Source organism: Belonocnema kinseyi, chromosome 9 (genome assembly GCF_010883055.1).
Source record: "Belonocnema kinseyi isolate 2016_QV_RU_SX_M_011 chromosome 9, B_treatae_v1, whole genome shotgun sequence".
Classification (NCBI taxonomy): domain Eukaryota; kingdom Metazoa; phylum Arthropoda; class Insecta; order Hymenoptera; family Cynipidae; genus Belonocnema; species Belonocnema kinseyi.
In genome coordinates this window covers 8,052,264-8,079,040 of record NC_046665.1, presented here as the reverse complement: position 1 = coordinate 8,079,040, position 26,777 = coordinate 8,052,264, and the positions used below count along the sequence as shown (strand labels likewise).

At 35.8% G+C, this 26,777-nt stretch overlaps 1 protein-coding gene across 1 annotated transcript in view; it reads left to right on the top strand.

The window, feature by feature from the left end:
- Window positions 1–26,777, top strand: part of LOC117179685 (heparan sulfate 2-O-sulfotransferase 1-like) — a 43,284-nt gene that overhangs the window by 10,301 nt on the left and 6,206 nt on the right. Inside the window, exon 2 of the mRNA XM_033371710.1 lies at window positions 7,929–8,026. Within this exon, the coding sequence (XP_033227601.1) occupies window positions 7,929–8,026 (98 nt within the window). The remainder of the gene's footprint in view (window positions 1–7,928; window positions 8,027–26,777) is intronic.

Below are 26,777 nucleotides of genomic sequence, written 5' to 3'. Positions count from 1 at the left end.
CATTTTCATTGGCTCCCCTAGCTCTAGATTGGTCGGCATTGTTGGCCGACCCATTGTCGGGAGCCCTGCGCGTTCTGTTGTTTTGAACCGCACTTACTACAATAAAGTAAAGTTGTTAAAACTAATTTCATGTTAAGACTGGCTGATGGAGTTTGATGAGTCTATGGTGCTTCAGTTAGTAGTAATATTGGTAGTTTGTTGCTGGGCATACTGTCCAAATTAGCTGGAGAAGGTTAAAGAGTAAATGGTGCTGTAGTTAGTTTAAATGTTAATTTCCTGAGCATACTGGCAACATTATCTGGAGATGTTTGAGTGTTAAATGGTGCAGCAGTTAGTTTAAATTTTGCCAATGGCTTCCTGGGCATACTGATAACATTAGCTGTAGAAGTTTGACGAGTCCTAGGTGTTCCATTTAGTTGAAATATGGATAGTGGCTTCCTAGGCATACTGTCATCATTAGCTGCTGTATGTTTTTTAATACATGTGGAACATCCGTAAAAAAGTAGAGTCTGCGATCAGGATCTCTTGGAGGATGAGGATGTGGAATCGAATTCTTAATTTCAGTGTTTCTTCCAGCTGTTATGCCGTTATTTAGGCCCATGTAAAAAGTGACGCTATGAACTCTCAGCCCAATGTGTTCTGCTTTCGAGATTATCTGTAAAATTATCGTTTTTAATAATATATCATCAAAACTACCACCAGTGAAAGCGTATCCTGCCATCTGCTTCCAGCGTGCACCTGTTCTCGTTAAAACATAAACAATAGCATGCTCTACTGTGCCACCAACACCATGCGAAAGAGTTATGTAACCTAAAAATTCTTTAGTTTGTGGATCAAACATTTTACCTCCTACTATAGTAACTTCATCAATTGTCACTGAGCACTCTTTGTCCATTTTATTGATAAAATTTTTGACTTTATCTTGCAAATAGTGGAACATGTCGTTTGAAATTCCTTGTTTGGATTTAATATATTTGATCCTCCTACTCAGAGTCCTGCGCATTGGCATTTCATAAACGTATATATTTATTATAGTCAGGTACTGTTTAAATTACGATACTATTCAACAGATGTCGCTTCTGAAATGGAAAATCTACCGGTTAAAGATAGGTGTAGTTGATTATGGATTTTTTGATCCTACGAAATCAATATCAATGTATTTGAATTGAATAAATGTGAGAGTAAAGATTTTACCGGAAGATATCAGGAATTTCTTTAATCGGAAAATGACTGAAAACGAAATATGAAAATCAAGATTTTTAAAGTAAAGCGTAAATTATAATCTCTTCTTTTCTGTCAGTTATACGTCAGTTATATTTACAGAAAAGAATGTAATAAATCAATCAAAATAAATGTAAGCTTTTTCAGAACTATCTTAAGAAGTTTAGTAGTTTAAGTGTAGAAACATGTTTTTACCTTCCGATTTGCAGCAAGTTTTTAATTAGTAGAACATGAACATGCAAAAATTGAATCCACATCAAGAATAGGCCCACTTTCAATATTGAGTACAAATTGCTCCTATTAAACATGATAATGATAATATTTATTTAAATCTTCTATTTTTCATGTTCTAAAATAGCGTGGAGTATATTATTTAATTGTTTAGTCATCTTAATGAATTCGTAAGCCACAAAATACCTTATGAAATCAATCTTTAATTTTTTAATTTTTAATCATTAATTAATCATTTTTTTAATTTTTGAAAGGATAAACTCTTTCAGCCTCTCCGTGCAAAAGAACAGAGTTTTTCAAATCCTATATCTTGTCGTAAATTGTTGGTCTCTATTGCAAATTATTCATGTGTGTTACGCACTTTCTTAAGAGGGCTGTGTACTAGAGTGGGAACTCGGAGATGAATGTGCGAGAGAGACAGAAATATGATAAGCACGCCCAAAAGGATGGAGCTTGTTAATGACAACAAAAATTTTGACAGCCAATCATAGTTGGAATATTTTCAGAAAAAAGGGTACGCAGTAACAAAAGTTTGAAAAAAATTGCCTGGGAGAAAGTCATCATCAGGAGACCGTCACCTTGGGTCAGGCATTGTCTGGAAACCGCTACCCTTGCGGCAGGTGGTAGTTTGTCGAGCGGACGGTTTTCGGCCTCGCGAGACCTTCCCATTGCTTGAGATTAGACACAGCAGAGAAAAATCCGAATTTTGTACAATATTAATTAATAAAAGTTTAATATACTGCATTAGTATGGTTATATTATTCTGAGTAAATAAAAAAAAGGTTGATAAAAATCAGTCAATATTTTCAATGTCAGCCGCATAGGTCCCTATTCCCCAAAAGGGAACGTGTTTTCTTCCTTGTAATTGTACCGACAAATAACCTCACAGAGATGTCTTCTATTCCCCAAAAGTATTCAGATTTCGAGATTATTTAATTCCTTCTAATAAGTTCACAAAATATGTTTAATAAATTGTTTCAATTCCTTCACTTGGAATATATGATTTAAAAATTTAATCAATTTAAGTCCGCCTCTCTCGAGTTAAAATTATTTTAATTCACACATTTAAATAGATTTCTTTGATGCATTTTTTTAAGATGTTTAAATAAATTATTAAAATGTAAATAAATATAAATTTGAATATTTTTCGAATTTATAAGTTTAGAAAGATTTAATAATAAAACATAGGTTAAATAAATGCTTTCGTTAAGTCTTACTAAGTCGATTGAGAGGAATAGGATTTTCACTTTTTCTGTTCCCGTTGGAGGATTTTTAGACGGAAGAAAAATTGCGTATTCATAGAAATAGAAATTCTTAATTTTTCTGAATGTAACACTTATGACGGGGTTCCTGACTCTTTTACGAATCCAAGCCTATCGCGCAAGTAATAATTGTTAACAATATTTTTTCATTAACTAACCGTGAGGTGTCGAAATAAAGTCTGAGACGATGAAAATCCGCTTTTTCAATTTTCGACTGATCGAAACATATGGTGCAGATAATTTCGAAATATACTTGATATCAAATACAAATTTGGATTGAAATTTCTCATTCTGCGTGAAAAAGTCGTTTTTAATATAAGAATCTTATTTTTTTATTGTTAAATAATCGTTACAAACCGTGAAATTATTCTTCAAAAGTAGGGTAACTTTGACCAAGTATGTTTTTAATATCAATATCAATTATTAAAATTTGTGCTAGCAGTGCTAGCCTAGTACAGAGTGCTGGAGTCGCAGTACTGGGCATCTATATGCGGCCAATACTGGCTGGTAACGCTTCACAGTGCTGCCTTGTACTGGTTCTGTACTGGCAAACCGCCGGCGGACGTTTTCGTACGTTTTTCGTGAAAGATCTAGCCTATTTATTATCTAAATTTTAGAAATAATCATCACAAGGAGTAATTTGTTGTCATTAACATTTTATTTGTGAAGCATTGCTGCGTTAGGCTCACGAATTGTTTGAAATTTATAGAATTTATTTATACTAAAATTATGAATAATGGATTGTATACATAATAGGATGGTTCGAAAAAGGTACCTCCACGATAATTCATATGAAGCCTTTTCAAAATGTTAAACTTTATTTTCACTTCTTACGACTATTTTATATGAAAGCATTGTTCACAATTATAAATGATCTGTTATGCTTAGATTGGATTGTTATGCTTTTCGAGGCATGTCGTTTAGGCTTAATTTCTCCGAAAGTATTGTTCAAGAAAGGCCCAAATCCGTTGAACGTGAGAGTAGTATTTTTAGCATATTTTTTGGGAACTTTAAAATGTCGTTAATTTTATTGGTGCCAAAGAGAAAATTCAGAAATGAATCCAAGAGGGTTTTCTTGAGAATGGTGCCAGATGTGAATTCCAGTTTGCATAGGTATAGTGAGCTTACGGGCCCAGCAACATTCCGGGGTGAGATAAAGGGTATGCATTGCATTGAGGACAACAGCGTGGGCGTGCCTAACGCTCTCTCCAGCATTTGGCCGCTAGGAACGGTAGTTACTTATCTTAAATTTAACCCAAAAATGCTTTTCGTTTATGCATGTTCTTTAGCATTTATTTAAAAGCAATAATTCTTTCATACATGCTAATCTTTTCAGAAAGACTTTATCTAAGTTTCTGCGAAATACAATTTTCGACATAATCATTACAATCCTATAAATTGGCCTTCAAAAGTAAGGTAACTTTGACCAATCATATTTTTAATATAATAAATATTATTTCACTTTTGATAACACATATCCATAGCTTATTATTTTCCAAACCCAGACATACGACATAAGTCATATTTTTCACAATATTTTCGGAGAAATTACACCTAGACGACTTGTCTTCAAAAGCCCATGTACACAGCCCTCTTAACTAAAACTGGTCGGTATTTCAAAATAACTTTATTATTATTTTACCATGTATTCAGGTTGCAGAATTAGGACCTGGAAAGCTTTAAGAGTAGAGAGATTACTAGATGCTATATTTGAATAATTTTGAACGTACATACGATTTTCTTCAATTTTATAAAAGCAGTGTTAATTAATTTTCTTTTTCTCACTGGTAAACTCTGAAATAATGTTAGAATTGTACCTTTCTTAAGCCTCCTTTCATTACTAATGTCCTCCCACATATCAGATACGAAATGAACCTGTAATTAAAAATATTTTGAATAAAGTCTTGATTTTAACACTTTTTCACTTTAAGAAGTAAGAGAGTGTTTATACCTGACAAGCACATAATTTATCACTGGCTTCCCAATCTGCTCGATTAATATTCTGAATCCACAAACCTCGACGTTTTGGATCTCGTGTAATTTGTTTAAGGAAAACCCATTTTCAGATAAATTATTGCAGTAAAAAACACAGAAATTTACCATTTTTGCAACACTTATATTTCACAAAAATATAATCAATATCTTTCTTCAAAAAGGAGGTTGTCACACAACTCGCATATCACCCTTCACATATGTATTGTGATCATTGGAGGGGGAAACGTGTCTCATTGCTCCCCTGAGTATCTCGAACATGACCGAAAGCACGCTCGTACGCAGGTTTAATACATAAAGAAAGACCCTGAGTCGTTTAAACGATTTTATATAACTTAGTCCTTTGCGCTCTTATAATGTACTGTTAACGATTGTGATGCAAAATAATGACCTTTTTATTGTTTATTATTTAGGTGTTTTTATGAAACTTTTACTCGGGTAAACCCAGTGATACATCATACTCACGGACTAAGTCAAGTGACTGATGAGATTAGAATGTTATAAGTTAATTCAAATAATTTAATACGATGGTTGAAACCTCCTGCGATGATGTTGTAGGTATACAATTACGAGGGACCACGAGCGTTGGGTTTTTAGTCGCTCGCTTCCTGATGATCAAGAAAGTTTCTTACAATGCGACAGGTGTTTAATAATACCATCTTCTGAGCTGCTGCCAATACCCTATTGACTCCTAAATGTTCAAGATGTTCAGTGCATCTTGCGTGCACATTGCCTGTACCCGAAATCACAATGGGGTGAATGGAATCATGATTCACATTCCTCCATATGGTCTTTACTTCATGCCTTAACTCGCTATAATTGTGGATCTTGGTTTTATAGGTTGACTTCAAATTTCGGTTAAGCGGACTAGCATTGTCGATGATGTAGACTCTTCCACTTTTTTTTTCTCGCATTACGTTGTCAGGTCGATTGGCCCGGATGTAATGATCCGTTTGGATAGTAACATCCCAATATAATATGTAATTTTCGCTTTCTAAAACGGGCACTGGAATATATCTATAGAAGGGCACCTATTCTTATAAGAGTCCTAGGTTTAGGGCAAGTTGTTGATGTATAATACCCGCTACATCATTATGTCTGTGCGTATATACTCTCTGAGCCATTACGCGACAGCCATCAATAATGTGCTCGATGGATTCGTTGGTATCTCCACATAATCGGCACCGGTCAACCACGTTTTGATGTAACACCTGTTTGTGATAATTCCTGATGCTGACAACCTTGTCCTGTATTGCAATGACGAATCCTTCCGTCTCTGGATACAAAACACCCTTTCTTAGCCAAATATTAGATGCCTCACTATCCACTTTTTTGTGGTTAGTTCTGGGTATTTAGTAAGAAGAGTCTATGATGTTCTCTCCTCACACTTTGCCTACATTTCTCTGCCAAAAAATAAAGGGGCATAACATCTTTGTTCATATGGTATGTCCATTTTCGTCGCTTTTTTGGTTGCTGAACCTCTGCTTCTGCCTCTGGTTGTATAAGGTCATCCACCTCTGGAGGATGTGGTGGTGTTGGATCATCAATAGGTTGAGGAAGAACATCAATTGCTCCTGCTTTACCGTTTGACGCGGCTTTCTCTAACTGATGTTTATTGCCGTCGTTTTTACACGCCAAATCAATCTGTTATTTAATCTTCATTGCTCGGTCTTCTGTAACATGTAGATTATTCCCGATGTCTTTCACCCTAGCGATAAGATCTCTTAGTGCGACTTTTTGTATATTAGGATACTTTGCAGCAAATTTTGTTCTTAAATTGTATCCTTTTTCCATGTTTATTTCAAACTTCGCACTTTGGTAATAGAGATGCAACAGTTCCTCTTTCATTATGGTATCTCAATTGATGCTCTTCCACGGTATTTCTGTCGAGGTGGTTGGCTGCAAATAGCTAGTGCTAGCCAAAGCATCCTCAGCAGGCACAGCTGATGTTCCACGGCTTACCGTTTGTCGAAGATGTTCTTGCTGGCCAGCTGTTTGATTAGTGAGATCTGCCTGACCATCTCGCAGCTCACCATCGCCACCGTCCGGCATGCTGTGGCCCCTAGCGGTGGCTCCAGGGGTGCCCCGAAGATCCTCGGGAGGCGACAAGCGTTTCAAAATCTTTAATATATTCTCCATTTTTCATTGATGGGTTTTGGTGTTCTACTTAGTCCCTCTCCTCTTGGTTATCAGCCTATTTGGCATGGGAAACCGTGTCAGTAACAATACTACTTCCAACATTGCCGTCAAAGTCATGAGAGGAGAGCTCAAGCCCTACCGCAAGATAAACGCGGAACACCTTCGGTAGGGGGAACACGTTATTAAATGCGACACTATATTATATATATTATAAAAAAAAAAACATTTCTGTGTTGAAATGTTGTCACAGGCTTATACTGATCTGATGAGAGCAGTCTGCTCAGACATATTGGACAAAGCCTGGTTTTTACCCCATCATTGACGGACTGGGTTGCAGTCAAGTATACGATGGGGGACCTACAGCTTAAGGTGGGTTCCGAACCACCAGAACCTCGGTAAAGGTAAATTGAAAAATTGCTAGAGGTACCGGCTCAGGAATCGAACCCCGGACCTCTGGGGTGAAGTCCGAGTGTCCAACCAACTGAGCCACCGAGGCTCCTTTTATTTTGTAATGAGGTTCAAAACAGAGCGATCTGCCAACACTGTGCGAGGACGTACGAGGTCCGCTTTCGGCTTGCGGCCTCGCCGTGTAAATCGAAGCGCATGTCATACTGGATCATTCAATAAACTCTTTGTCTTAAATATATCAGTGTTCTTCAATCACTTAACTACTTATCATATACATTTTATGATATAATACTAAATTCATATATTACCAAAACGTACCTAAAATATTGTGAAAATAAGTAGAGAATAAGATATTTTATCCCTTAGAATCACGTGAGTTCACGTGTGGGTGTAAGCTGTTCAGATCGCTTCATCACTGTAGAATCAATGTGCGCAAGTTAGTAATTCGCGACATGACGCTTTTCTGATACATTTTATCTCGAACGTTTCCACGGGATGTAAATTAATATTCTGGTCTAGTTAATTAACTAATTTAATCATAATAAATTTCTGATAGTCCGTTTGACAAAATTACAGTTAACTGTGATTTTCATCATAACTTTTTTCATGGTTTAAAAGCCTTTAAATTTATTTTTGAGCAATTTTGGCAATTATATTCTAATTTTACTTTTCCAGAGTTTTGACACCTGCGTGAAACTTGGACAAGCGGATTGTGATCCTAATAATATGTGGCTTCAAATTCCATTTTTGTGCGGCCATGAACCCGCTTGCTGGTAAGATTATTAATTAATTTTAGTATTTTCGAACCGTAACTTAAGATTAACATAAGATTATTAGCTCGAATGCGAATGGTGATTAATCATTTTTCCAATACCAAACTGCTGGATTAATGAATAAATGGTCTATGCGACCGAAACTAACATCAAATTTTGACTACAGTTTTTAATCGCCGGTTAACCCTTGTGTGCACACCCGGGTACCCGTGTACTCAGCACGCTACATTTTTGCTTATAACTGGAATTAAAAAAATTCCGCTTCGGACCTCCAGATTATGTTCATTTGGTTCAATTGTAAGCCAATCGTGCATATAGGTCATTAAAAATTTTTTGTTGCAAAAATAATCGACACATCCTCACCACCAAAAAAGTCGAGAGGAGATTACGATATCCGTGGCGACAAAGTTTCATTGTGAATTTCTATAGCATTTTTTGCGAGAAACACGAATCTGAAAGTTTTAATTCGATATCTCGAATAGTTTTCGATACATCGGTTTTTATGTTAAAATTATTGACCTCTGTGACTGGTCAGAGAAATAATCTATGGTCACACCCCTGCCCTTTTTTCCAACGCCCCGTGGGGGGCGGGAAGGCCGCCCTGTGACTGGTCATAGAAATAATGTACGATCACACCCCTGACTCTTTTGTAACACGTCGTAAGGGGGGAAGGCACCCCTGTGACTGGTCAAAGAAATAATGTACGATCACACCCCTGTCTCCTTTCGAACGCCCCGTAGGGGGGAAGGCACGCCTATGACTGGTCTTAGAAATAATGCAAGGTCACACCCCTGCCCTTTTTTCTAACGCCCCGCGGAGGGCGGGAAGGCACCCCTGTGACTGGTCATAGAAATAATTTATGATCACGCCCCTGTCTCCTTTCCAACGCCCCGTAGTGGGAGAAGGCACACCTATGATTGGTCATAAAAGTAATGTAAGATCACACCCCTGCCCCTTTTCCAACGCCTCGTGGGGAGGGCGGGAAGCCACCCCTGTGACTGGTCATAGAAATAAACTAAGATCACACCCCTGCCCCTTTTCCCTTATAGGAATCCACATTAAAACTTCTTTTTCTTGTATAAAAATCGCCTATCGAAATGAACTTAAAAAATTATATATATTAAAAAAAAGTTTTAAAAATCGATAAATCGAAAACTATTCGAGATGTTTATCGATTTATTGGACTAAACGACAAAGAAAAGATTTGTATCGCATACATATTTAAAAAATTGAAAAAAGAGAGGTGTGTACACGGGTAACCTGGGTGTGCGTAACCTTTAGTGAGTAAATAATTATCTATTCACTTAACTGAAAGGTTTGTATGTAATTTTATAGTTTTTGTGTAAAATAGGGAAAAACTAAAAAATTCAATATTAAATCGTTTTTCCAATAGGAAATATTTTTAAATTGCTAAATGCAAAATTAATTTTTTTAAACTTACCACTTTTACATTAATAAATTTATTCTTTTCAAGCGACTTCTAAATAACCTTTTTATGGAGCTGTTCTATTAAAAAAGCCTGGACCTTCATGTAATCCATATAAAATACATGAGTCATCTTATGCTCTTGACGAGTAGTCTCTTCGCAGAGGGTATTCCGATGAATAATGTAGTGCGAGAGATAGTGGCAGAAGTTTGAACAGGCGTGTCGCTCAGGCTAGCTGTAAAGGTCTTACACATTGTGTTTAGGCAAGTTGTTGGCATGTAGTATCTTTGATTGGACAAGTTAGCTTTCTTCGGTAGAAGGACAGTACGTCGCTGAATAGGGATCTCCAGATTTGCATATGAGTTAATGGTGTAGGCCAGGCGCTGCTGTGTAGAGGTAAACTTCTTCCACTAGAAAATCCTGATACCATTTGGTTCTATAGAGCAGAATTTTTTCGTGCGTATAAAAAAATAGGAAGCGCAATAGTATTTGTCAACAATGTGCTGCTTAAGTTCCAGCAGAGTTGACTTATTCAATTTATCATTGTAAATCATCAGTTCGTAAGCGAACTTTCGGACTCTTTCCGTAAAAGGCCGATCATATGTTATGTAGTCAATCACATACTGAACACAGGACGCAACCTCTGCTTCCTCAAAATTCAACCTTTTTAGAAAAACACTGGATTGTGTATTCGAGAACCTACTTGGTTGCTTAAAACCATACAATGATTTTTTTAAGGAAGTGTATAGATGTCCGGCGCCGGACGCTAGGTTGGTTTCCAGTTGATTGCTCTGATTGGTTGCACGGTAGTGGGCGGGTTCTTCCGAACAGTAGCATTGAGTAATTCAATGTGATTTAGAAGAATTTTTTACCGAATCGTCTTCATAAATTAATTTTGGCTTTAAAACGTCATGTCAATGAGTTTCAAACATATTCGAAAATCAATTTTTTTTTATTGCCATTTTTATTTGTTGTAGATAAAAATTATAATTTAATATTTATTGCTTATCATTGACGCGGCTTATTGCGTTTCTAAAAATATCCTCTTAAATAAATATTGTACAATTCGTGAGAGTTTCATTAAAACAGAAGTTTTACAGAAGTTAAACTTATTAATAATTTATACACTTCTAAAATAATAACTGGCAATAACTCCCACACATAGTACTAATTAAATATCTTCTTAGTAATAAAAGAATGATGAAGTAAATGTACAAGGAAAGATAAAATAGGAAATACCACAGAACTCATTTTTAACAAAAAATTACACATTTCAAGTATGTAAAGCAATTTACACTTGTTTTCTTCTTTCAAATTATATACTTTAGATTGAGGTTATTTTGGAAAGTGCACGAGGCTTAACCTCAAAGTGAAGTATATAATTTGGAACGAGTATATTAGTAACTTTTTTCGCACACTTGAATTTTTAATTGTTTATTAAAAATAAGATATTTGTTTTTCCCTATTTTATCTTTTCTCGTTCATATTTTCATATTTTTATTGTTTATTGGAAATGAGTTATTTGGTATTTTCTATTTTAGATTGTCTTGCACATTTACTTTATTATTCTTTTCTCACTAAGAAGACAAGGCATGACCTCAAAGTGAACCATATAATTTTAATGAAGAAGATAAGCATATTTTTTTACATACTTGAAATATGTAATTGTTTATTAAAAAGTAGTTGTTTGCTATTTCCAATTTTATCTTTCTTTGTACATTTACTTTATCATTATTTTATTATTTAACAAAGTTACAAGTACACCGCTATCTTACGGCCCTGTGGGCCCACGATTAGGAGTGGGGAACGACACCCCCAGTCCATACAAGCGTAAACTTGCCCCGAAGGCGAGTTGTCTTCAGTCTGGTGCTCACTACACGTTAAGGTAGATGGTACCTCGTTCACCACTTCGCATCCCCATGATTTCCTGACGTCACAACCCGTCACGACGCCACGCGATCCTACCGGATCTCAGCTCCCTTGTAGAAACACCCCCGACTGCTCCGGAACCTTGGCTTCTCTGCCCGGGTTCTTTCGACAACGCTGGCCCGCTCCTGGCTTCCCTGCCTGGTTCGGGCTATCGTAAGTTTCCCAATCACCTATTGTAAGTTTGGTTTAATAAACCCTTTTATATGTAATTAATTGCCTTTCGTATTGATTTCACCCAGTTCTCGACGCTCCACATCCTCCCCTATCCTTTAATTTGCGAGATTCCTCTCAAATTTGGCGCCCTCTTTAAAACACCTACAATCCTTCCAAAAATCCCTTTTCCCTCGAGAACAGAAGTCATACAAATTATGAATGGTTAGAAAATTGAAGTTGTTGCATGTGTGCCATTTGACAGGGAAGATTTGGATTTGAATTTTGAAATTGGAAATTTTGTTGTAATTGATTTTTCATCGATGTATATATGTAATTTAGCTCGAATATAGTGCGGGTAGACTGTTATATATGTCCAATAAAACGTTGGTGGGACAACAGCCCAATTTCAAGTTCCACCATCGACAATAAAAAATAAAATCACCCTGATAAAAAATGCCTTACTTGTACTCCTTGTAGCAGGATTGAGTAAGTGAAGGGTTCAAAATAGACTCAAAATAAATTGGTAAAAAATCAATATTGAAATAAGAAGGAAATTAGTTAGAATGGGAAAAATGACAAAGATAGCACAACACTAGGATGAAATAGAATGAGAAACAAAAAAGTTAGAAAAGGAAGCGGTGTCAGTAACGAAAAGTGGCGCGCGAATTAGGAACCGGTGACGTCACACTAACAACCCTAACACTTACCGCCCCAGTGGATACGTCCGCAACGCAGTCAGGCCAAGCACAACCGCGAAGTAGTAAAAACCGAGACGCTCACTTAAGTGAACGTGCTGGTTTTTAATCAGTCGTAAAGAACCCCTAAGCTAGTCCGTTAAAAAGAAAAAATGTGTTAGATAAAGGTTAAAAAAGTCGAATGAAGTTAAAGTCTGTTAGAATAAAAATTATTCCAAAAATGGCAAATCCGGTCGAAAATACAAGAGAAAATAGAAAAAACTAATGAAATTCCGGAAATTATACTTTAAGAAAATAATGTACAAGCAGATGCAAGAACGGTAACACAAAAACAGACAGAAAGTGCCCCAAACCCAAACAGACAAAACCATACCTTACGTAGACACGAAATTGGAATACTATCCCCAAATGCTGAGAATACATTAGGTAACTGGAGACTAGAAAATGAGAGGAGTAAAAATTTTGAAAATGATGAATCAGAAACGTATAGAATAGATAGAGAAATTGAAAACAAAAGAAAAGAACTCGAAATATTAGAAAGAGACAGGGAACGATCAGAATTGAGTCGGTTAGAAAGGGAAGAAACTCTTAGAAAAGAAAGAGATAGGATGGAAAAAGAAAGAACAGAAAAGGCAAGAGTAGGTCGCGAAAAATTACGAATGGAAATAGAAAGACAAGAGAAAGAAAATGCGAGACTTAATAACAGAACGTTCGAAATTAATTCTTTTTTAGATAATAATAATGAATTTTTGAATGAGGCACAAGAATTAATAAATTTTGAAGAAATGAAAAGTGATCAAATCAAAATTAAAGAACTTTCAGAAGAAATTAAAAATTTTAATTTCAAGTCAAAATTTGATTAATCAAAGCAATAAGTCAAGAAATCTGCAAAATACGGTTCATTTCGAAGAGACAGAATTAGATTTTAATCAGAAAAGGCACTCGTTAGCAGGTGCACGGAATAGAATGACAATAAATAGGGGTAGCGGTCAAGGGGACGAATACTCATTACCGAGAGGGACCGACATGGAAAGAGAAGAGATGAATGAAAACAATATGAATGAAATTCCAGAAACTCTCTTTCCTTTTGGAATGATACAAACCCCTTTCCAAATAATGTCAAATTGGCCGATTAAATTTAAAAACAATATTGAAAATAGTCCAACTTATTTTTTAAATAATTTAATAAGATTTAAAAGAGGGTATAAAATTCACGAACGAGACATTTTAGAAAATTTAGATGCTGTTTTCGAAGACGAAGCATTAGGTTGGCTTCAAGTAAATAAAAATAATTGGAAATATTTAGATCAATTTATTGAAGATTTTAAAGAAACTTACTTAAATGATAGATATACTGAAACAATTAAAAATAAAATAAAATTTTGCAATCAAAAAAAGACCAAGACATTCATGCTTTTGTTATAGAAATTAAACAATTATTTAAAAAATTAATGCCACGTCCGAACCTGGAATGGCAATTAAGAAAGACATATGAAAATTTAAGAATTGAATGTAAAGAGAATGAAAATATAAATCAAAATCATTTTAAAAATCAAAACACAGCTGGCCAAGCATTATTGTATGCAATGAATCAGCTGTTAGGGAACACACAGACACAACAAACGAATAATTCTCCGTAAACATCAGCGCTTTTATATAACGCGGAAGAAAATAATAGTAAGTCAGAAGACAAAAAATATAATAAAGGACAGATAAAAAATACGAAAAATTCAGGATATGAAAAAATTAGGGGTTATAAAAAAGGAGAAACGAGTCCAAGTGCACAAGATTTCGTTGATCCAAATTTAGGAAACCGAAATTTTAATTACAGATCGTGGGAACCCATTACATGCTACAATTGCGGGAAAATAGGCCATTTTCGACGTGATTGTTGGTATAGTTTAGATCAGGGAAACGAATACGGTCGCTATTGAAGGCGGAAAATAGCAGACCAAACTGGAGACTGCCAGAGTTACTTAACACGGACACAAATGACTCGGACGAAACAAGATTCCACCTTATGATAGATTTTAAAGATCATAAGTATGAAGTTTTAGTTGACACAGGTGCAATACACTCATATGTAGGTGAAAAATTCATACAAGCAATAAAAGACTTAGATTACAAAATTAAAAAACCAATAAATAATAAATTAATAGTCGCGAATGGCCAAAAGATGAAAATAGTAGGTCAAACGTTGATTCCAATTAAAATTGGGCACGTAGAGAAATATTTCTTATTTAGATTGGTACCCGAATTAAAATCAATTGGCATAATAGGAACGGACATGATCGAAAAAATAGTTTTTAAGATGGATTATGAAAAAGATTTGGTGGTTATCACAGATACCAAATATTAAATATGCGATTGAATCAAAATTAATTAAAATGCAGGAGCCAATAATTAAAGAAAGGAAAGAAAATGCGAAAGAGAATGAGAATAGGGAAAATGATAAGAGTAAATTAAAATTCGGATCCAAGATGAGTCTGCGAAACGACATGCGAGAGAAAGAGACAGATTTGCTACCGTGCGAAGTCTCTTCTCCCGTTTCGCCACATACCCCACCCCAACCCCTCCTTACAGGTGAAGCACTAGACTCGATCCCGCCAGCAACCCAGCCGGCACAGAGTGTACGGGAGCATGGTGCCCCACACCCTAGATCCCACATGTCGAGCGACGCAACACTGGCACGTGCCAGCGTGGGCGTACAGAGGTTTAGATAAGCGGGATAATCAAAATATAGAGAAAGAAACGAAAACAAATAAGGATAGAAACAAAATAAATACAAAGTTAGAGGTGGCAATAAAGATGGGAATTTAAATACAGAATTTAAAGGGCCATTTGAATGCAATAAAGAGAAAAATGATTCTAAATTAAAGACGGTGTTAAATAAAAAGGAAGAAAAAAAATGATTCAATAATAGACAAATTATTCGCAATTAGAAAAAGTAATTGGTATAATTTTAGAAATAATGCGGTAATAAATAATAATATTACGCGCGTGAAAATAGAAAAGAAGAAAAATTTAGAATTTTGCTAGGAAATTTCTGAAGGCATAGTAGAGTTGAATGAAGCACAACAAGTGCAATAAGAAAATCTGATTAAAAGAAAAGTAATAGATCAGGGAACAGAATTAAAACCGACCCATTTTACTAGCCATAAAATAGATGTGCAAGGTCACGAACCCATTAAGCAAAGATACTATTACGTTTCACCGAAAATAAGAGAGATTATGTACGAGGAAGTAGATAGACTTTTAGAAGAAAAAATAATAGAACCATCGAATAGCGATTGGTCAAATTCGATTGTAATGATAAGAAAACCGAATGGAAAATATAGATTTTGTTTGGATTTTAGAAAAGTAAATAAAATCACTAAAAAAGATTTATATCCAATTCCGATAATGTCTGAAATATTAGACACACTGAGATCAGCAAAATATATGTCAAAAATAGATCTTCGTTTAGCATATCATCAGATACCGTTGGACGAGGAATCTAAACCGATAACAGCTTTTATTGTTCCGGGCAAAGGAATGTAGCAGTTTAAGAGGATGCCATTTGGATTAACAAATGTTCCTGCTACATTCCAGAGCCCGATGGACAGAATAATATCACCAGAATTAAAGCCGCATGTATTCTGTTATCTCGATGATATAATTATAGTGTCAAAAAATTTTGAAGAAAATTTAAAATACTTGGAAATTGTTTTAGATAAAATTAAAAATGCAGGTTTAACAATAGGTTTGGATAAATGTGAATTTGGATGTTCGGAAATAAAATATTTGGATTTCAAAGATTTATGGAACCATTACAAAATTTATTAAAAAAGGAAGTAAAGTGGGAATGGTCTAACAAACAGGAACAGGCTATCACGACAATTAAACACTTACTAACGACAGCACCAATTTTAGCCTGTCCTGATTTTGAAAGCCCATTCCAACTTTAAACTGATGCTGGTGACATAGGATTAGGAGCTGTTTTAACACAAACAATAACGGCGAAAGTTATGTAATAGCGTTTGCGAGTAGAGGTCTGAATGGAGCTGAACGTAAATATTCAGCTTCAGAAAAAGAATGTTTAGCCGTAATCTGGGCAATTAGAAAGTTTAGACCATATTTAGAGGGTTATTCTTTTAAGGTTATTACAAATCATATTGCATTAAAATGGTTACATAACTTTAAAAAATCCAACAGGTTGATTAGCAATATGAGCTTTAGAATTGTCAGAATACGATTATAAAATTGTATATAGAAAAGGAAGTTTAAGTCAGGTACCAGATGCTTTATCAAGGTGAAATGAAAATCACATAAAAGTCTCAAGTATTTAAGCCAGCACAATAGAATCGAAGGAAAACAATTTTAAAGAAATCGACGATAACTGGTACAAAAATAAAATGATTCATGTAGAAAATAAACCAGAGGAAAATCCTAATTGGCGAATACGCGATAATCAGTTATATTTTTATAGACCCGACCTTCTAAAATCAAGCTTAAATTTAGATTGCAGCCCGTGGAAATTAATAATACCGAAAGAATTGCGAGAACAAGTTTTGATTGAAAATCATGATATTAAACAAGCAGGTCACTTAGGTATGGAAAAAACGTATGCAAAAATTTCTGTAAATTATTTTTTACCCGAAATGTATTCTGAAACATTAAAATGTAGAAATAATTCCAGTAAAAAATAAATAAAAATAAATATCATGCACAAGCAAATCCAACAGAAAGATGTAATAGGTCAATTAAAACAGCAATTAAAGCGTATTTAGAAAAAGACCATAAAACATGGGATGAAAATTTAGATGATCTGCAATTTGCAATTTTGCTAGTTAAGTCCAAGCTGATTCAAATGGTACCGCAAACAAAACGAAACAACACAATCAGTTTAATTGTGTTTCGTGAAGTTAGGTTAGGTTAGGCTAGGTTAGATTTATTTCTAGGTTATGCTCGAGTTGACCCATTCGATGTAGCACACATTTGCTACTGGGAAAATATGCTTCCAGAGCTTTACGTGTAGTTCAATAAATTTCTGTTAATTCAGGTTAGGTGAGGTCAGGTTCTGTTGGGTAAAGTTATGTTAAATAAGTTGACATCAGGCAAGGGTTGATCCTTCACATTTGTCGACATGTTTTTGAAGTGAAAATTTGCATCACTGGTATTATTTTGAAATTTATTTGCCTCAGTGCATGGGTTTTCGTCATTTTTTGAGGTTATGGCTCAACCATGACGTGATGGGTGATTTTTGATACCGAATTTTAATTCAGCGCCCCAAAATCCATAGGAATACGTGTGTCTTGTTACCAGATCCGCACACTTTTTTTTGTGTGGCTGTGCAATTTACGAATTAAAAACGAAAAATGGAAAATCAATAGGTAATTGGAACGTAAAAGATATCAAAAAATTTATTAGTAAAGAGTAGATTTTGATTCGAATTTTTCTTTCAAATGCCATACAGGTGAATGATTTAATTTTTTAACACTACTGACATTGACCAAAAATGAGACTAACACATACACCAAAAATAGACCGAAAACCAGAAAAACATTTATTTACAGAGAGATCGACCTAAGATTAATATTAAAATGCCGGGACTGCCATGCGCAGTTGCTCGGAAGGGAGCATCTTCAAAATCACATTTGCGGAGCATGGAGTTTGCTTCAAAATCAACCTCCTCTCAGCGAAACTGCGGAGCAGAAACCAGCATGATGGGAAGCAGAAGAAAAGAGAAAGAAACAAGAAGTAGAAAAAGCAGTGAAAGAGGAAATAAGGAAGATTTGAGAAGTGTAATTAAAAAAGATATCACGAGGAGATAGAGAGGAAGGACGGGACGTCGACAATGCTAGAGCGAGGCATGAGCAAAAGAAACACAACCAGAGAGTGCAACTGATAGTAGCCACTGAAAGATTAAAAAGGGGGCTACTGTCAGCTGTAGACTGGGAAGGAATGTTAGCATGGAGGGAAGAAGAAGAGAAAGAAAAAAGAAAGGAAATAGAAAGAAAAATAAAAGAATTCGAGGAAAGGATGATGAAGCAGTTAATTTTCAGGAAAGAAGAGTCACGGAAAAGCAGAATCTTAAAAAGATACTCATAAGAATGGATAAAACAGAAAATGTTGAAAAAATATATTAAGATAAGAAATTTCGAAAAAATATATTTCAAATAAAACTCTAGATTTTACATGTTTTTGAAATAAAATTAGAAAAAAGATATCAAGAAAAGAATAAAAATTTTGTTTTTTATTTTTGTTTAAAAAGTAGGATGTGTTTAATTATGTTTCAGCTAATAAGAAGAAGATAGAAGACATGCAAATAAGGCAGTGCAGGCATTGTGAGAGGATGGTTCCTAGGGAGATCTACATTTTTCATGACACCTATTGCAACGAAATATCGAACCGGATTAAACACTACCACATTGCTCCGGATTCGGCCAGAAGCAGATATATAAAAGGAGATTGGATCGAGATAAATCAGGAATTCAAAGAAATGATTAAAATCAAGAAGGAAGAAGGGCAAATATAGAAAATAATATGGAAGACGAGGAAAAACGAAGCAATGAGGAAAAAGAAGATGATTTCTATTTAAAAATAGACGTTTCCGATGAAGAAGACGGTTTCACATTTGACCTGGAATTGGAAAGGTGCGAGGTAATCCTTAAGGAATAAACCTCATCCCGTACAGGAGGGGGGGGGGGAGGTTGTAACAAAGTTACAAGTACCTCGCTATCGTACGGCCCTGTGGGCCCATGATTAGGAGTGGGGAGCGACACCCCCAGTCCATATAAGCGTAAACTTGCCCCGAAGGCGAGTTGTCTTCAGTCTGGTGCTCACTGCACGTTAAGGTAGGTGGTACCTCGTTCACCACTTCGCATCCCCTTGATTTCCTGATGTTAAGCGCGCCACGACGCCATGCGATCTTACCGGATATCAGCTCCCTTGTTGGAACACCCCCGACTGCCCCGGAACCTTGGCTTCGCTGCCCGGGTTCTTTCGACAACGCCCGCCCGCTCTTGGCTTCGCCGCCTGGTTCGGGCTATCGTGATTTTCCCAATCACCTATTGTAAGTTTGGTTTAATAAGCCCTTTTATATGTAATTAATTGCCTTTCGTATTGACTTCACCCAGTTCTTGACGCTCCACATCCTCCCCTATTCTTTAATTTGCGAGATCCTTCACCTTTTTTAACCTACGTACAGCATTTTCTTACGCAATTTCACAGGACTCTTCGATTTCAGCACCAATAGGCACCTCCATGTAAATTCTTTTTTCAGTTCGAGCTAAAATTCATACTTTATATTTTATACAAATTGCCTTGTCCGTCTTTCATAAATTTGAAGACCCATTTTGACTCCATCGTTTTTATATCTCGTGCTCTCTCAAGCCTTAGACCCGGTTTCATTTGTACGGTGAGTTCCCAGCTCATTTTTTATTGCCTCTGTCCAATCCAATAAATCTCTACTCTTCCTGGCCTCTTTTTACGTACATGGAACTCCAAATTTAGCTGCCTTGACCTTGTAGTGAAGTGAACGTCTTAGACTTCCGCAATCCCAGTTTTTGTCGTATGTCACATGATTTTTCGGTTATTTTTAATAGGAATCTCATGTTGCTCTTGTCGCGATGTCACGAGATCTGAGGTCGTCTTTTGCCCATGAAACCACTCCAAGTTATATCGGGACGGCTTTGGTATTTGCAATGGATTGCATCCGTTATAGATGACACGTCGCATCAAATGAATCTTGACGTATTTTGCTAATCCAATCTATTCCAATATACCGATTGTACCCCTAGACAATGCTGAAAGTTAGTTTCAGCTGCTCTACATTTTTAATATAGATCTTGAAATTATGATTGTAAAATTAATTAGTGACATTATGCCTTCAATATTCGGGTTTGCTTTAGATGTACAATTGCGAATCGCGAAGTGCAAAAAAAGTGACAATAGTCTAAGATGAAAGAGGAGAGGGCTCATGGTGTCGCCCTGAAAGATATCTATCTGGAAGGTGACTCGGTAATTATAGCGACGTTTGCGGCATGTTTTAACTTCAAATGAAGAACATGGAGAAATTTGTTGCATGACTCAGTTCTTGAAATAATTGTATTCTCCATCGCGATTTGATTGGAAGTCAATGAACCCATCAGCTGAGGATTTTTTTTGAACGCGGAGTTTCAACTTCTTTTCGATGTGTCAACTATATTACTTTAAGTCACTAAACCTATGTAGCTAACTTACTAATTTAAATAATTACTTAGATAAATAATAATGTAAGTGTAATATCCTTAAAAAGGGAAGGTGTACCACAAATAATGATTCAAGTATTCTGAATGATTCTCATTTATTATTACCGGCGATTAATTAACTCCGGGACTCAAATGTCCGTCTAATTACACAGGATATCACGAAATGACGACTCACGTTCTTTCATCCCTTTCCGTAATCTCTCTTCGCACTCTACACTACCCTGCTATCTATAGATACTACACTTCCCCTCATATACTTTCTTAATACGTTTCATTTTCTTTTGCATCTTTTATCATATTTTTACAAGAAATAATTCTAATTACTTTTCACATCTGAGATTTTTTTCTCAGTCTTTCTGATCTCCTCAAAACTCTAACATCATCTTCTTTATCTTTATCCGCAATTTCCTCTCTGCTCACAGTACTTTTTGTCTTACTTGAGCTACGCTCGATAATTTGATTTACATGACGTTTCATTATTCTATCGTTCGCAATTCTCACCTGATACGTAACTCCCGGGACTAATTCTTTAATAATCATACCTGGAATCTATATCCCCCCCTTTTTTTATCCCGAACCATAACTATATCTTTCAAGTTGAACTCAACATTTCGTGCTCCACAGTGGTTACGTATCTGTCTTTTTTGGTGCTGTGAGATTTGATCTTGCAATTCAGGGGGACGTAATAAATTTAAACTTATTCTCAATTCTTTTCCGAATATTAAAAATGCAGGAGTTTTCCCGGTTGCAGCATGTGGGGTTCTCCGATAGTCCATCAAAAACTGTCTTAAAGTTTCATTCATTCAATAATTATCTTTTATTAAACAAGTTAATTTTCTTTTAACTGTACCTACTAAATTTTCTGCTGCTCCATTGGTTGCAGGGTACCCCGAGGGGGTCGTACTGTGTCGTATACCATTTACTTTAACAAAGTTTTGAAAAGCTTCTCCCATGAATGTCGAATAATTATCCGTAACTAAATGAACAGGATAGCCAAACCGAGAAAAAACTTCTTTAAATTTGTCGATGGTTGTATTTTCTTTCATATTTGGTACAATAAATGCTTCAGGCCATTTAGTATGAATATCGATTATAAATAAAACTATTTTTCCTGAAAAGGGACCCAAGAAATCTGCATGAAATCTGTGCCAAGGTGTTAATGCAATTTTTGGAGGAATTTTTCTGGTTTGTCTCAGTTTTTCAGGTATTACTATCCTATAGCCCCAAAAAAAGGCATTTATTGTCGACTGTTAGGGCATCTTTTTTTTTGTCCAATACGATGTGAGAAACTCACTATCGGGTTGCTTTTCTGGCTAACCATCGAGACAAAATCTAATAACTTTATTTAGTAACCCGTCATTTTGTGATTCTTTCTGCACTACTTTCCAGTCAATACTCGCAATGTCTACTTCTTTAACGTTTTTCAAATAATTTACATTTATCTTATTTAATAGTGGGCTTTTTTTACAATTATCATGTGTTTCCGGTAATGGTAAACGACTCAACTAATCTGCACAATTATTCTGACTTTTTATATGCCTGATTGTATACTGAAAAGGTGACAAAAATATAGCCCAGCGCTGCAATTTCAGGGGTGGATTTCTCTGGATGAAAAATACGTAATAATGCTGAGTTGTCTGCCTGCAACAAGAATTTTGCCCGTATAAATATTCATAATATCTGCACACCCCAAAAACAACGGCTAACCCTTCTTTGTCCACGTGTGCATAATTTTTTTCTGCTGGTCGAAGCGTACGACTCGCATAACAAACTGGTCGATCTAAGTTATTTTCGTATATATATGACAAAATGGCACTAATTCCGTGCGGCGATGCATCTGTTGTGTAAACAATTTTCTTCGTAGGGTCAAATTGAACTAAGATTTTATTTGAAGTCAATTCTTTTTTTTATGTTCTCAAAACCTGTTGAACAATTTTTCGACCAATAAAACTTATCTGTTTCCAAACAATCAAATAATGGTTGGAGTTTATGTGCTAAATTTAGTATGAATCGACCATAATGATTCACTCCCCACAGGAAACTACGCAATTCAGTAATTTTTTATGGTGGAGGAGCCCTTAAAACGCTTCTTTATTTTTCTTGAATCGACTGAATTCCCTGTCTGTTTATTTTATATCCTACATATTCTACTGCTGTTTGAAAAAATTTACATTTGTTCAATTTTAACCTTAAATCTGCATCCTCTAAACGCTTTAATACTTGATGCAATCGAGACATCTGTGTTTTGCTGCTTTTAGATGATATGCATATATCATCGAGAAATACTACGACCCCCGGCATGCCTAAAAGCAAAGTTACCATGATACGCTGAAAAGATCCGGGAGCTATAGAAACACCATATGGTAATCTTGTATATTTAAATAACCCTAAATGAGTACTTACTACTACAAGTTTTTGTGATTCTTTTGATAAAGGTACTTGCTGATATGCTTCTGATAGATCGAATTCAGTGAAATATTGGGCCCTCCCTTCCTATAGTCTCCAGTAATTCCTCCGTTCGTGGAAGGGGATAACGATGAACTTCTATGTTTTTATTTAAAGTAACTTTATAATCACCACATAAACGCACTGAACCGTCTAATTTTATAAGAGAAACAATTGGGGTCGCCCAATCACTGAACTCGATCGGAATTAGTATACCTAGATTATTTATACGTTTTATTTATCTTCGACTTTACCTTTTAATAAGAATGGTAGTCTCCTCGGCTGGAAAAATATTGGTTTGGCTTCAGGTTTTAATGTTATTTCCAATTCACCTTTATTAAATGAACCAAAACTTGAATCGAAAACTTTTGGAAATTTTTCTTTTAAATCTTGAATTTCCTCTTCAACGTTTAAGGTAAATTTATGCATTGACTGACAGCTTACCGAATTATCGTTAAATTTGGGTGGCCACATTCCTAAAACATGAAGCCAATCTCTGCCTATAATGGGAGGTCCTCCATTTCGAACTATATATAGTTTTTGTCTTGAATACACTTTTTTTCTTACTATCTCAACGTTTACATAACCTAACACCTTAATACTATGTTTATCATATGCTCCCAAGGGTGTTTTAAGTATTTTATCAAAAATAGGTTCCACTGAATACTTGCATAACATTTTATGGTGTCTTATTTCTAAATCTAATGCTTTAATGCTAAAAAAATTATTCTCAAATCTCTGATCTTCTTCATCAGATGACTCGCCATTTTTAAGATTTTCTAGAACACACTTACTGCAGTATTTTTCTCAAAGATAACATCGATCCTTTGTATGATTCTGCTTTCCACAACATCTGCAATTTGAGTATTGATCATTTGAGTATCTTGCTGCTGATGAATGAGAACCTCTATTTGAATCAGGTGTAGAATTTGATCGCCTATTTTGATTATTGTAATTCCATTTTCCTCTACTATTACCCTTGTTGTTATATTTCCGTTGCTGGCCTTGAGTGTTATTCCAAATTGCGTGGATTGAAGAAGCCTCATTGTTTTCGATATCTTCGACTTGTTTATTTTCTTGGATAACCTTCTTCGTATCATCGCTGGTCTCTGCCAAAGCCATTTCCACAGTTTCTGCCAGTTTCAGTAATTTATCTAATGTTTTGTCTGACTCTTTTAATAATTCATAACGAATTGTTTTAGATTTAACTCCCGATATCAATTGGTCCTTCAACTGTTCTTTCGTTTCGTTGGTACCAAATTTACATTTGGTAACTAATCCTCGAAGAGCTACCATGTAATCGTTAATCGATTTACCTTCCTTTTATTTTCGATTCCTAAATGAAAATCGTGAAAGGTGTTCATTACCTTCAAGCTCGTATAAAGTTGATAATTTGGATATTAATACCACATAATACAATGTTAATGGATCCACATTTTCACACACAGACAGAAGTTCTTCAAACACTGCGGATGATAGTCTTGTAATTAATAACGCGGATTTCTTTGAATCTTCCACATTATTTGATACTATAAAAGCGCCTAACTGTTTTTCAAATGCGTTCCAATTGTTTCCTTTTTTAAAAAGTTCGATCATCGTTCCTGCGAACGACATTTTAAATTCACTGCCAATACTCACTTTGTTCTTATCGTCCGCTTGCTCTTCTTTATTTGCCTTTTTTATTACTGCCGAGATTTTTTTTCTTAATTCGTCAAGCGTATCCTTATCACTGCATTGAATATTCTAACGCTTAATAAACGCACTCTTGAAATACATAACAATTTTTCTTCATTTATTTTATGCACTTTTTATACACAAAAACGTCGGTCAAAGCAAACTCCTCAACAAGTAGGTAGGTCCGCGCTGTTGTAATAATCTCCAGAATGGGCAGTCTGAAATTAAAAAATTAAACAGCTTTAGATTCGGTATGACTCCAGCAACTGGCTTAACCAGGATTATTTTTAAGATTTTAACTTCAACACTTTATTTTTGCAAGAAACTGTGAAAATAAACCCACTTTATTCGTACTTTTGTTTGTTTTTCGCCGCCATTTTGTTATTTTTGCATGCATTTCAGAAATTCTAGTTTTAATTAACATTGTTAATAAATGTTAAGTGGTCTCACGGATCGCTGACAGTATCCAGCGAGCATGATTAATAATTGGCACGAGTTTATAGACAGGGAGAGACGAAACGAGTGTTAACATTGTCCAGTTCGCGCGCTGTGTAATTAGCGTGTTTTCTGCTTAAACCTATTTATCTTTGTACATCTCTCATTCTTTTGAGAGTTTATAGACAGGGAGAGAGGAAATGAGTGTTAACATTTTTCAGTTCGCGCGCTGTGTAATTAGCATGTTTTCTGTTTAACGCTATTTGTCTTTCAACCTCTCCCATTCTTTTTAGAGTGTTAAATCTAAGGTGGTTCACATGGAAAGGTCGATAGCCTCAGTCACTCTATAGTATATACATAACGCATGGGCGCTATGACAGTGAGCAATGTAAATTTTCAATTGCGTACCCTCACAAGGTCGACTGTAACAAGGGTGAATCGTGGAAAATTCGGGCCCCTCTTCCATGGCAAGTGTTGCTTTTTTGGCTTTGGTGAATGGAAGAAGAGTGTGTGGATGCAGAAAGGGATATGTTTTATTTAGGAGAAGTAAGAATATTTTCTGGGTTAGGGGGACAAGAGTTAGGCGAATAAACCGGGAAACGTCGTGAAGCACTGCGTAACGTAGGATGCCGAGGTTAAAAAGTCCACAAACTGGCACCGGGGGCAACAGTTACAGAACGATTGCACATAACAGCAGGGAGTAACAGAATTAAGAGGTGATGATGATTCGAAACACTACGCAGGGTGGGGATAGCAGCGAGAAGGGAACCTGGTACGGTTCATAAACGCGGGAGACTCTCAAACCTACACCGTCTTAACAAGCTAGGCAGTGCGGGCTCGAATAGAAGTTTGCATAAATAGCATAAAAAGATAAGCGCGACCAGCAGTGAAGGGGATGATAAAAGAAAAAGAGAAGAAGGGTGCGATGATTTAGAAAGGAACCATGATAAGAAGAAAGTTAAGATGAAACGTAAAACACCAGACAGAGAGGTCGGTGACGGAACAGATAAATAGTGACATAAAGCAGTTGGAAGAACGCATAAACAACGCAAATGTCAGGATTGAGCATGTGGTGAATGCAACAGAAAATGCAGAAATAATAAAAGAGAGTGATAAGATCGTGCAAAATTAGAATGAAAAATTGAAGAAGAGACTGATTGTGATTGAAAGAAGATTTGAAGGGGAAGAAAGGGCGAAGAGAAAAAATAACATTATAGTTGAGGAATTTAGGAGAAGAAAAAGAAAATTATGAAGGGCAAAAAAATTTTTAGAAAAAGAAGGAAAAGAGTTTTGAAGAAGATTTAACATGAAGTGAGAGGAAAATGAGATGGCAAATAGAGCAGAGGGCATGGGTACAGAATAGAAAGGGGCATTTGGTGTGGATAGGGAGAGTCAGGATATGGAGAAATGGGGAATATTGGTGCTGAGACGAAGAATCAGAAGAAATAAGGAAAAAGGGAGGAGAATGATAGGGAAAAGGAAGAGGTAAAAGAGTTCAGAGAGAAAAGAGAGGGGTTTTCAAACGTCAAGCGAAGAGGGAAACGTGGAAATAGCTCTCTGGAATGTGTCAGGCTTGGAGAACAAGAATAAAAGATTTTGGAGCGAGCTAGATGAGATAAATCAATTTGTTTTATTTTCAATTTTGACTTTATATTCAAATTTTCCCACCTGTCGCGTCTTGGGTCACAGCTGCCAGGGCTCAAAGTACGTAGTTTTTAATAGTGCTGGACACTAGCTAATTTACTTGTAAATAGCAAAGAAAT